Consider the following 13,072-nt stretch of genomic DNA (forward strand, 5'->3'; position numbering starts at 1 on the left):
CCCCCGCTACAAAGACCTGGACTTCCTGTCAACGGAACAGCGGCGCTACACGGAAGACGCGCTCGAGAGTAGATTGGACGATGTTCCATTTCGGTTGCCAACCCCGACGAGAGTGCGTCAACACCCTCCAAACGACCCCGTCTTAGCTTCATGGTTCCAAAGACGACCAAGACGGCTAACGACGAGCTGCGTCGGTACCGGCACGAACCTTCCGACGAGGAGGCCACTCCACTTGCATGATGGAAAAAGAACGAGGGACGCTTTCCTCGCGTTGCACATGTTGCTCGCTAACTGCTTGGGATACCTGCGACGTCTGTGCCATCAGAAAGAATTTTCTCCTGCGCCGGACTCATTGTTAACAAACTTAGAAACAGACTGTCATGTGATCTTGTCGATAAGATAATATTTCTGAATAAGAACAAGGCCATATAAAACAAGATAATGGTATATGTGATGATTTTATTGATGAGTGATTTCATTGAATTGTATGTGCTTGTTATGTGCTTGTTATGTGCTAGATATGTATTTCATATGTCGATGTAATAATTAATATTCGACACGCTGCTATGTATTGTATTGTATTACGATAACACTAGAAACATTCGACAGATAAAGAAAAGGGTATCGTGGTTTATAACTAAAATTAATAGATAACTATAACTTTTTAAAGATTCAATTTTTATCGAATATTCGAATATTCGATCGAAAGAATTACCGAATATTCGAATATCGATTTTGCCATTCGTTTGCATCCCTACTTTATAGTAATACAAAATAACCCTAACAGTAAGGCTTACATGAGCTTTATGTGGAATGAGTATGCCTTTTTCTCCGCATATAGTTCACCTTTTCACGAGCTTTAAACTGGTAGATCACATGTACCGCATATAACTCACCTTTGCACGAGCTAAATACCAGTAGCTCACACGTACCGCATATAGCTCGCCTTTTCACGAGCTATATAGTAGTAGCTCACACGTACCGCATATAGCTCGCCTTTTCACGAGCTATATAGTAGTAGCTCACACGTACCGCATATAGCTCGCCTTTTCACGAGCTATATAGTAGTAGCTCACACGTACCGCATATAGCTCGCCTATTCACGAGCTATATAGTAGTAGCTCACACGTACCGCATATAGCTCGCCTATTTCATACGTACCGCATATAGCTCGCCTATTCACGAGCTATATAGTAGTAGCTCACACGTACCGCATATGGCTCGCCTTTTCACGAGCTATATAGTAGTAGCTCACACGTACCGCATATAGCTCGCCTATTCAAGAGCTATATAGTAGTAGCTCACACGTACCGCATATAGCTCGCCTTTTCACGAGCTATATAGTAGAAGCTCACACGTACCGCATATAGCTCGCCTTTTCACGAGCTATATAGTAGTAGCTCACACGTACCGAATATAGCTCGCCTTTTCACGAGCTATATAGTAGTAGCTCTCACGTACCGCATATAGCTCGCCTATTCACGAGCTATATAGTAGTAGCTCTCACGTACCGCATATAGCTCGCCTTTTCACGAGCTATATAGTAGTCGCTAACACGTACCGCATATAGCTCGGCTTTTCACGAGCTATATAGTAGTAGCTCACACGTACCGCATATAGCTCGCCTTTTCACGAGCTATATAGTAGTAGCTCACACGTACCGCATATAGCTCGCCTATTCACGAGCTATATAGTAGTAGCTCACACGTACCGCATATAGCTCGCCTTTTCACGAGCTATATAGTAGTAGCTCACACGTACCGCATATAGCTCGCCTATTCACGAGCTATATAGTAGTAGCTCACACGTACCGCATATAGCTCGCCTATTCACGAGCTATATAGTAGTAGCTCACACGTACCGCATATAGCTCGCCTATTCACGAGCTATATAGGAGTAGCTCACACGTACCGCATATAGCTCGCCTATTCACGAGCTAAATACCAGTAGCTCACACGTACCGCATATAGCTCGCCTTTTCACGAGCTAAATACCAGTATCTCACACGTACCGCATATAGCTCGCCTTTTCACGAGCTATATAGTAGTAGCTCACACGTACCGCATATAGCTCGCCTATTCACGAGCTATATAGTAGTAGCTCACACGTACCGCATATAGCTCGCCTATTCACGAGCTATATAGTAGTAGCTCACACGTACCGCATATAGCTCGCCTATTCACGAGCTATATAGTAGTAGCTCTCACGTACCGCATATAGCTCGCCTATTCACGAGCTATATAGTAGTAGCTCACACGTACCGCATATAGCTCGCCTATTCACGAGCTATATAGGAGTAGCTCACACGTACCGCATATAGCTCGCCTTTTCACGAGCTATATATGGGATGAGCTCAATACGCTTGTACAGAGCTCTCCACTTCCGATGATTGCTGATATACTCACAGTCACAGTAATCAGCACCATCATATGCACTGTCAAAAAAACAAAATGGATGTATTAGGTACCGAAGTATCTTAACGATATCGAATTATGAAAGAAAAGCCCCTTATAGAAACCTTATGAGGAAAGCAACTTGGACCAATGAGATAAAGCAAAAGGTGTTTCGCTACTACTATGGCTAGGTATTGAAGCAAAACGGATTTGTACATCTCGGTTTCTGAATTGTACATTGGCTTTCTTACTTGTACATTTTGGTTTCTTACTTGTACATCTTGCTCTTGGTTTCTTACTTGTACATCTTGCTTTCTTACTTGTACATCTTGCTTTCTGAATTGTACATTTTGCTTTCTTACTTGTTCATCTTGGTTTCTTACTTGTACATCTTGGTTTCTTACTTGTACATCTTGCTTTCTTACTTTTACATCTTGCTTTCTGAATTGTACATTTTGCTTTCTTACTTGTTCATCTTGGTTTCTTACTTGAACATCTTGCTTTCTTACTTGTACATCTTGCTTTCTGAATTGTACATCTTGCTTTCTGAATTGTACATCTTGCTTTCTGAATTGTACATCTTGCTTTCTTACTTGTACATCTTGCTTTCTGAATTGTACATCTTGCTTTCTTACTTGTACATCTTGGTTTCTGAATTGTACATCTTGCTTTCTGAATTGTACATCTTGCTTTCTTACTTGAACATCTTGCTTTCTTACTTGAACATCTTGCTTTCTGACTTGTACATCTTGCTTTCTGACTTGTACATCTTGCTTTCTGGCTTGAACATCTTGCTTTTTTACTTGAACATCTTGCTTTCTTACTTGAACATCTTGCTTTCTTACTTGAACATCTTGCTTTCTTACTTGAACATCTTGCTTTCTTACTTGAACATCTTGCTTTCTGAATTGTACATCTTGCTTTCTGACTTGTACATATTGCTTTCTTACTTGAACATCTTGCTTTCTGACTTGTACATCTTGCTTTCTGACTTGTACATCTTGCTTTCTTACTTGAACATCTTGCTTTCTGAATTGTACATATTGCTTTCTGAATTGTACATCTTGCTTTCTTACTTGAACATCTTGCTTTCTTACTTGTACATCTTGCTTTCTTACTTGAACATCTTGCTTTCTGACTTGAACATCTTGCTTTCTTACTTGAACATCTTGCTTTCTTACTTGAACATCTTGCTTTCTGAATTGTACATCTTGCTTTCTTACTTGTACATCTTGCTTTTTTACTTGAACATCTTGCTTTATGACTTGTACATCTTGCTTTCTTACTTGAACATCTTGCTTTCTTACTTGAACATCTTGCTACATCTTGCTTTCTTACTTGTACATCTTGCTTTCTTACTTGAACATCTTGCTTTATGACTTGTACATCTTGGTTTCTTACTTGAACATCTTGCTTTCTTACTTGAACATCTTGCTTTCTGACTTGTACATCTTGCTTTCTTAAGTGTACATCTTGCTTTCTGACTTGTACATCTTGCTTTCTGACTTGTACATCTTGCTTTCTGACTTGTACATCTTGCTTTCTGACATGTACATCTTGCTTTCTGACTTGTACATCTTGCTTTTTTACTTGTACATCTTGCTTTCTTACTTGTACATCTTGCTTTCTTACTTGTACATCTTGCTTTCTGGCTTGTACATCTTGCTTTCTGGCTTGTACATCTTGCTTTCTGACTTGAACATCTTGCTTTCTGACATGTACATCTTGCTTTCTGGCTTGTACATCTTGCTTTCTGACTTGAACATCTTGCTTTCTGAATTGCACATCTTGCTTTCTTACTTGTACATCTTGCTTTCTGAATTGTACATCTTGCTTTCTGGCTTGTACATCTTGCTTTCTGACTTGAACATCTTGCTTTCTGAATTGTACATCTTGCTTTCTGAATTGTACATCTTGCTTTCTGGCTTGTACATCTTGCTTTCTGGCTTGTACATCTTGCTTTCTGACTTGAACATCTTGCTTTCTGACATGTACATCTTGCTTTCTTACTTGTACATATTGCTTTTTTACTTGTACATCTTGCTTTCTTACTTGTACATCTTGCTTTTTTACTTGTACATCTTGCTTTCTGGCTTGTACATCTTGCTTTCTGACTTGAACAGATTGCTTTCTGACATGTACATCTTGCTTTCTCGCGTTTACAGTTTGCTTTCTTACTTGTACATCTTGCTTTCTGACTTGGACTCCCTGTCGATATAACAGTTATTTTATATCGCAACAATCAAGAAAAGCAGTATCAAAATACATTGTGAGGGATCCGAATGTTATTTAGGAATATTTCAAAATAGATAGAACATATGATGTATTGTGTTAACAGAGCTTTTTAACAGTTAACCTAATTACCTATATTTGTCTGAATAAGGTCCATATTCCACCCTGACCGTCTTTCGATCTTACAAAAAGGCAAGTTTCTACTTAGTTATTTTATGAATACGGCCCCTGTCCCGCGTTCATTGAATATGTTTGCAGCTAACGTTTGCGATTGGTTCCCCAATTGCAGTGTGCGCGCTGCGGTGCAACATGCTACAAAACAAAATAGTTAGCTAACATGAGAAACTGTGAGCCTTGTTTAGGACTGATGAGATCCATTGGGAAATGTCGACGACACTCGACGACAACCAGTCTGTCATGACAACTATCATTTTGGGCTTTGTTTCCATGCTCCCTAATAGTAATATGATTCAAATAATGCTGGCAAACTGACCATTTTCGTTTGAATCACATGTTTACTGATAAGTGTGCGTAATTTCTAAAATTACTGAATGATTAAGACGGCCATTTAAGATCTGACATTTTTAAGATCAAATCGTCTGTAAGTAACTCGTTTATTCACTTATGTTTGAATTTAACTTTTTGCCCAAAATGTATGTTCTATTTGAGCGAACATTAAAATCAAATATGTCTCTCGTCAATGGCATTCACTTTCAATAATTCAAATAAGAGAGATACATGTTGTTGGGGGGAATTTTAATCAAGAATTCATTTGCTCCAAAGATAAAAGGCTAAATAAACATATTTGCAAAGCAATAATACCAATAAAAGTCTATGATACACCATTGAGTTGCTACTGAATCGACCAGGGTGGAATTGGATTAAATTTAAAACATTTCATTTTCTTATAAACTGCAAAATATTACGATAAATGACATTAAGATGCAACAAAACGGAAAAGCGCCATACAAGAATGTCCTTTGATGTGTTTGTGTGTAATCGGATGAAGGCCCCATACAGAAAATATCAGTTTATGGGAAGATTATAACTATAACATTACTGAGGATTTTTCAGTTCAAATATTTGACATAAAGTATCTATTCAGTGGCTCTCTACCCATATTAACGAAATAAACAATGATAGATGGTCGATGGCTAACAATAGTACACTTCTCAGAAGGTCTAACGTCTGAGAAAATGTTTTACTAGAATAAAGAGTTTCAATTGTTTAAAGCAATATAGAGTGCGGCTCTATACATATATGTTCAGTTTTAGCAACAAAGTAATGTATAAACCTTATTCAATTGGCCGTTTAGCTGTAATTCCAAGCACCATTTTTCGTAAAGTATTAAAGCATATCATGAGGCTGACCCGCCCTTTTGAAACGTTATGTACGTCATGAGGCTGACCCGCCCTTTTGAAACGTTATGTACAGCATGAGGCTGACCCGCCCTTTTGAAACGTTATGTACAGCATGAGGCTGACCCATGAGGCTGACCCGCCCTTTTGAAACGTTATGTACAGCATGAGGCTGACCCGCCCTTTAGAAACGTTATGTACAGCATGAGGCTGACCCGCCCTTTAGAAACGTTATGTACAGCATGAGGCTGACCCGCCCTTTAGAAACGTTATGTACAGCATGAGGCTGACCCGCCCTTTAGAAACGTTATGTACAGCATGAGGCTGACCCGCCCTTTTGAAACGTTATGTACATCATGAGGCTGACCCGCCCTTTTCAAACGTTATGTACGTCATGAGGCTGACCCGCCCTTTTCAAACGTTATGTACGTCATGAGGCTGACCCGCCCTTTTCAAACGTTATGTACATCATGAGGCTGACCAGCCCTTTTCAAACGTTATGTACATCATGAGGCTGACCCGCCCTTTTCAAACGTTATGTACGTCATGAGGCTGACCCGCCCTTTTCAAACGTTATGTACGTCATGAGGCTGACCCGCCCTTTTCAAACGTTATGTACGTCATGAGGCTGACCCGCCCTTTTGAAACGTTATGTACAGGGGCTTTAAAAGTGTTATTTGGGACTCAAGCGGGTGGTACGCGGTACGCAAAAACTCAAACTGTTGCATCATTCGGTACGCTACTTGCAAAATAGTTCAATGTTATTTGTTATTCGAGTAGAAAACGAAGGAGTATTGGTAGGCAAGCAGGGAAAAAGTTGAACGCTTTCATATGTAACACTGCCTTAATGAAGTTTACATTGCTCTGCATTGATCTTTTTCGTCAACTGTTTTAAAGGGACTCGCTTATGTTTTTGTAAAATGCACCCTTTGCATGACGAAATAAAGTGTGGAAAATCACTTGGAGTGTTATAAGTAAGATATTGACGGCTGATACCCTTTAACAAATGTTGATATATGTCTTTGAAGTCAACGATTTAGAACAGCGTAAGCAACGCGATTCAAAAAATGCTTAACGGTATAGTTATCCTTATGTTTTGTTTTTGGTTTTCTATTTGTTTCCTTGAATGTACCGGCGGGGTTCGCACCTCACTAAAACCAGAATACTTTTTCATACTTTAATATTTTTTTTCTGCCATTTCGGTATCAGTGAGTAAAATAGTTCTAATATAGGTGTGTTCATATGCATTGCCGGGAGAGAAATGGTGCCTAAATATGAGTCCCTTTTTAAGACTTTGTTGAGTTTTAGACTCAGTATTTATAAGTAGCAAAGAAGATGAAAGAATAATGTTAGTTCTCAATCCATGCACGTGAAATAGCAAACACATGGGTGATTGTATAATAGCATGCCTCAAAGATTCATTCATTAACTAAGGAAATATATTATTTTCTAATCTGTTCACATTTGACATTTGTGACGTTTCTACAGATTAAAGATTATCGACTAAGACCCTTTACTGAAACAGGCCCACGTATCTTAAATTATTAGTAAAATTTCGCAAGCAGAGCTGTTAATTCTTGAAAGGCCCACACGCTAGGAAGCTCAATTCATTGAATATGTACATACAGTTATACTTTTTTTTCACTTCTTATATATTATTAAATAATAAAACAAATTTTCTTATACTTAATGTTTCTGTGGACTAGGAACACTCTGACATTCTCTTAAGACTTTCTATTTATTGCACATTAAAGTGAACCAAATATTTTCACAAATGACAAGACGGCAAATCAACATAATTAAAATGAATTGTCAACGTTAACTGATGCGAATAAAACATATAAATGTACAATTAAACTTTTATGTAACATTGCTAAAAAGCACACGTTTTCAAGCAAACAGCACAATCATCAACACGGTTCTAGTAGGTAGACATTACTTTAACTGCCCACATCTATTTCTATTGAATTTGCGAAAGTATCATTTTTGTCAGTAACCTTTTCTTGATCATCAATCTTTGGTTCAAAGCTGTCTTTGGTTGGTTTAAGTAAAGAGTCCACACTGTGTCCAAGAGCTGGCTTTGGTTTAACTCTGTCAGCTGACACACTGTGGTTTTCTAAATATGACTGTTGGCTCCTTGCTAAAACGTCTTGCCCATTAATGAAATTCATGGTTGTTAAAGCTGTCGGCTTCACTGGCAACGGTAAACTGGCTTGCGACTGTTGTAACGACCTGATCGAGTTAAAGTAATCAATGGCTGACATGACATTGTGTCCCGTCACTTGTCCGTACGTAGAAGCCAGACTGCTTATCAGCTCTGCATCATTTGGCCGCAGTGCCCTATAGGACAGCATCAGACTGTGTGGGATGTTGTGAGGGCCAAACTGGCTGGCAAAACCGGGCAGTGGACTCACCGGAAGTCTCGTCGGTGGGGACAGGAGGCCGTCGGTATCAGAAGGTAGACATGCTTTGTCATGTGATCCGATGATGTTATCAATAGTAAAAGCCTGTTTATATGGAGGACGGACTGGTTGCGGCGGCGAGTGGCCAAACGGCAGATAACCGGAAGTGGCTGCGGATGCAGCGAGCTGTTGGAGACGGACACGATCGTTATCGTGCAGGTAGGGCCCCAGCTCCAGGCCGCCCTTCAGGCTGTTCACATCCTCCTGGGCCGCCAACATTCCTAGACTTCTCTGCCTGAAAATAAGAAAAGATAACAAGTTATCATAAATGATTTATGGGGATTTTTGAAAAAAACAAAGCTGCCTCTCTGGTCAAGACCTACTGGCATGAAGGCTTTATTCAAAACTAATTACGACCAGTAAACCATTTTTGTATTGTCAAGTTCACCCAGAGATGTAGTCACTTTTCAGTTCATGCTTTTCCAATCTAAATTACCACAATACGCGTCGTTCCTTTTGATATATGATTTGTTCCAAAGTATTTTGCCAACTGACCAAAATACATTGATTTTTAAATTAAGGTATCTCCTAGAATCGGGACATTTGTTAAGAATGTTCCATGCATCACAAAACCTTTTAGTTGCAAATTAATACACTGCACACTGGATTTGTATTTATTTAAAACATATCATTAGTTGTACTCTTCATTTCAAAATAAATTGAAAGATAACCAACTAAAATCATACTGTCATTTTGTATTTGAAAGTACAAATATCAGTGTTTATCATATGTTATTTGTTAATAAATCTCAGACAATGAAGTCAACGATTAATTAAATAAAATATCGCCATAACTTCACAAAAAAAACGTAGGAAAATAAATACTCAATAAAAAAAAACTTAAATGATATATTACCGATTGACAGCCAAGCATGAGGCCAAAATTGGTGTTATGCTGTTACAGTCAAATTACCTAATAAATTATGTTGATATAATATCTGGTAAATAATTTTTAAATATCAGTTGTTTTACATCAAGAGGTGTACTTGACCAATTACTCTTACATTCTAAGGTATGCTCAACCAATTTTGCACGTTTAATTAACTTACTGCACAGAAATTGTATGCAAAAAAATGTATATAAAACAATCAGAATTTGAAATAACCAGAATGTTTTTCCTTTTTACGTTATATATTAACAAAATGAAATAATTAACTCAGTTGAGTAAATACGTGCGATTTTTTGAGAAACGGGTTAATATTGCACCAAATATCAGAGACAAGTTCCATATAAAATCATGTGATGCCAATAACAATATTAAAATACGTGAAACCTACGTGATTAAACTGGGAAAAACGAGTTAAATAATTTGAAAAAAAATATACTGATTGTAGAATCGCTCTTTTATTTCTATTACTCAGTTATTATATTTATTTCCGCATCCTTTTCCTCGAAGAATAAAATACCAAAACGTATGAATATTCTTTAATCTGTACGACCGTATTGGTAAATGATAAGTTTATTTCTTCGTTCTTAGATAAATTTTATATTTTGTATTCATTTTTATAGTGTATATTCGGTGAACGATTTGATTATTAAGCACGACGAACATTTTTCAATTCTTACACTTTCATCATTCATTTTATTTTTATATTAGGTTTGTCGTCTTTAATAACTATTTTTAAAAGAATATATCCATATAAGTACTTGCCTCTGTTGATGAAGCTTGAAGCGTTTCCGGCGACGGAGGAAGCTACCGTTTTCAAACATGTCGCCGGCGTACGGATGTAGCGCCCAGTAGCTGCCCTTGCCGGGGCGGTCAGGCCGCCGGGGTATTTTGATGAAACAATCGTTGAACGACAGATTGTGACGTAGAGAGTTCTGCCATCGCTGGGTGTTTTGTCTGCAAAGTCAGGACGTATAAAGTTATATTAAATTTATTATAAATGTTAAATTAATTGCATATGCATCTAATACCAGATATACATGTAGCGATTCTGACCAGCTGTCCATTGACAACCAAAACACTAGGTTATATCAATAGTATGATGAAAATATTTATTTCGCTCGTTTTAGCTGAAATTCGTGACAGTCTTAATTCCATTACATTATGAAATGAAATGGACATTCATTGCCGAAAATGGCTGGTTTACAACTATTACAATTAACAATTTTGAGTTTTAATGCAAAATGCAACATGGTGTTCGACTGTACCTATAGAACGGAAACTTGTCCATGATGAATTTGTAGATGTCGGACAACGGCAACATCTTCTCGCGGGAGGCTGAGATCGCCATGGCCGTCAGCGCGATGTAGCTGTACGGCGGCTTCTGGTCGCTGTATGTGTTACGTCCCGGTCGCGGCATCTTCTTCCGGTCTGCACTCCACACACACGGGAGAACGGTATTCGCAGTGGAACGGTTGATTTAACTGTTTTAATCAACGTTCACTTCTAATTCGTGCAAACTTGGCCAGCATTTCTTGAAACTATTATTTCGTCCTGCTTAATACTTGTCGATACAGTAATTCTTTACATTTAAGTTTGCTAAATCTATCCGGCTTTATTTTATTTATTTATTTTTACCTCGGATTCGCAACACTCTGAACACTTTTTTAGTTTGCTTTAAATGTAAAACTGAACAAAGTCCTTCTAAGAACACTGTTCACAAAGATGTTTTGACAGCACAGTTGTTCATTTTGGGATTGTAAAAGGCGTTGTAATTGATATTAGTATAGCGCAAAATTTGATTTCGTGAATAAACATTTTCTGTTTGTCGCCGCCCACCCGCGGTTCTATTTGGTTAAAGCGAGCGATTCTTCCTTTCCACGTCGCTCAAGCAGTCGGGAGGCGGAGCATAGAGGCAATATTTGCATAATACAAACTCTGCAGCAAATAAAACTGGCAGTCTCTTAATAGAAGAGGAATTTCGTCAATAAATATTTGAGAAAAAGAGATTGTCGTAAACAGACAAATGTAGTGTTTAAGGAATTGGGTAATTGCACACTGAAATGACTTTAATGGATTTAGGGTTTTACAGAATCCGCTCTCCCCCGTTAATTCTAACAGGCATGACATAAGTGGAACAGGCTCACCATAACTATATGCATTAAATACATTCCACTTCGTCTAAAACTGGGACCATCCCTTTTTAGGGAAACTGTCAATCTCTGCCAAGTTCGTGTTTGTTCTGGTCCACGAACGATCTCGGACACTTTCTTTTCAATAGTGCCCTCGAGAAGACTCGGACTCAGAATTGAGACCGCTCGAGACCATGGTCCAGGACACAGCGGTTGAGACCGCTCGTGACCATGGCCCAGGACACAGCGGTTGAGACCGCTCGAGTGTACATGCACAGCAGTACAGACCGCTCGTGACCATGGCCCAAGACACAGCGGTTGAGACCGCTCGAGACCATGGCCAAGGACTCAGCGGTTGAGACCGCTCGTGACCATGGCCCAGGACATAGCGGTTGAGACCGCTCGTGACCACGGCCAAGGACTCAGCGGTTGAGACAGCTCGTGGCCATGGCCCAGGACACAGCGGTTGAGACCGCTCGTGACAATGGCCCAGGACACAGCAGTTGAGCCCGCTCGTGACCATGGCCCAGGACACAGCAGTTGAGCCCGCTCGCGTGACTATGGCCCGGTACAAACCGGTTGAGACCGCTCGTGACCATGGTCCCGGACACATCAGTTGAGACCGCTCGTGTGACCGTGGCCCATGACACAGCAGTTGAGACCACTCGTGACCATGGCACAGGACACAGCAGTTGCGATCGCTCGTGACCATGACCCAGGACACAGCAGTTGCGACCGCTCATGAACATAGCCCAGGACACACAGTGCCACTATTACTCTACCAAACACATTTAAAGTAACTATAGCAAGACAAATTAATCAGTAAACAATTTATCTCGTCATTTTTCTTCCCAATGTTTATGTAAACATCAAAGCAACACAACCATTGATGTTGCTCGCCTATAAAATGCTTTTTTCCATGCCGGTTACCGTGTTTAAGGTCGAATAAACCAATAAATAAAATTGCCTTTAATGTAAATAAACGCACACAGCTAGACTTAATTCACACATTAAATATTGGATTTTTTCTTGCCAATATTGAAAGAAAGTGTAAAGTAATTGGTATTAGCGCATCCTAACATGCTACTGGCGACGACCCTTTGAAGTGCTGTAAAACTATTTAGAGCCCTTGTAAGTACGTTTTATTCAATTAACTTGTGGATAATCCGAACCCATTGATCGGACAAATATTGATACAAGTGTATTGACGCTACAGTCAGCAATTTGCTGAGGAGAACACAAATTAAGCATCGCAATTCAAACCAAACTATAAGTATACAGATCTATACAAAATAGGTGCAGCTTGTGACGATAAAAGGAATAAAATATTCTTCAAACTTATCCAGTTAATTCACATCGCAATATATTAATATTGAAACAATTATTGGAAAGAGGAAAATAATTCAATTGGGTTATATTGTTTTATGTAAACGCTAAATAAATAAAGAAAGAAAATTAAAGAATAAAATGATTATTAATAAGAATATACAAACACTCAAATAATTGAATTAATGAACGCATGAACGAACGAATGATCGAAAGAAAAAAATAAACCGATGAACGAACAAATCAATAAATAAATTAATTCAATTTTTTTTAACTGTTTCATT

General features: G+C 38.8%; 1 protein-coding gene across 1 annotated transcript; it reads right to left on the reverse strand.

Annotated features, from left to right (window-relative positions):
- Positions 1-7,780: 7,780 nt before the first annotated feature.
- On the reverse strand, positions 7,781-11,059 carry LOC128225609 (forkhead box protein B1-like). The gene is made up of 3 exons (XM_052935501.1): positions 10,599-11,059; positions 10,092-10,287; positions 7,781-8,676 (listed from the first exon to the last, which is right to left on the reverse strand). The coding sequence occupies exons 1-3, from the start codon at positions 10,748-10,750 to the stop codon at positions 7,924-7,926; spliced, it is 1,101 nt and encodes a 366-aa protein (XP_052791461.1). The 5' UTR covers positions 10,751-11,059; the 3' UTR covers positions 7,781-7,923.
- Between the last annotated feature and the right edge of the window lie 2,013 nt (positions 11,060-13,072).

Source organism: Mya arenaria, chromosome 3 (genome assembly GCF_026914265.1).
Source record: "Mya arenaria isolate MELC-2E11 chromosome 3, ASM2691426v1".
Lineage (NCBI taxonomy): Eukaryota > Metazoa > Mollusca > Bivalvia > Myida > Myidae > Mya > Mya arenaria.

What these genes read in the sequence shown, in the direction of transcription:
- LOC128225609 (XM_052935501.1), bottom strand. Translation starts at nt 10,750, where the DNA reads ATGCCGCGACCGGGACGTAACACATACAGCGACCAGAAGCCGCCGTAC. An exon ending in GACAAGTTTCCGTTCTATAG is followed by an intron (nt 10,288 to 10,598) that starts GTACAGTCGAAC and finishes CTGACTTTGCAG; the next exon opens with ACAAAACACCCAGCGATGGC. An exon ending in AGCTTCATCAACAGAGGCAA is followed by an intron (nt 8,677 to 10,091) that starts GTACTTATATGG and finishes ATTTTCAGGCAG; the next exon opens with AGAAGTCTAGGAATGTTGGC.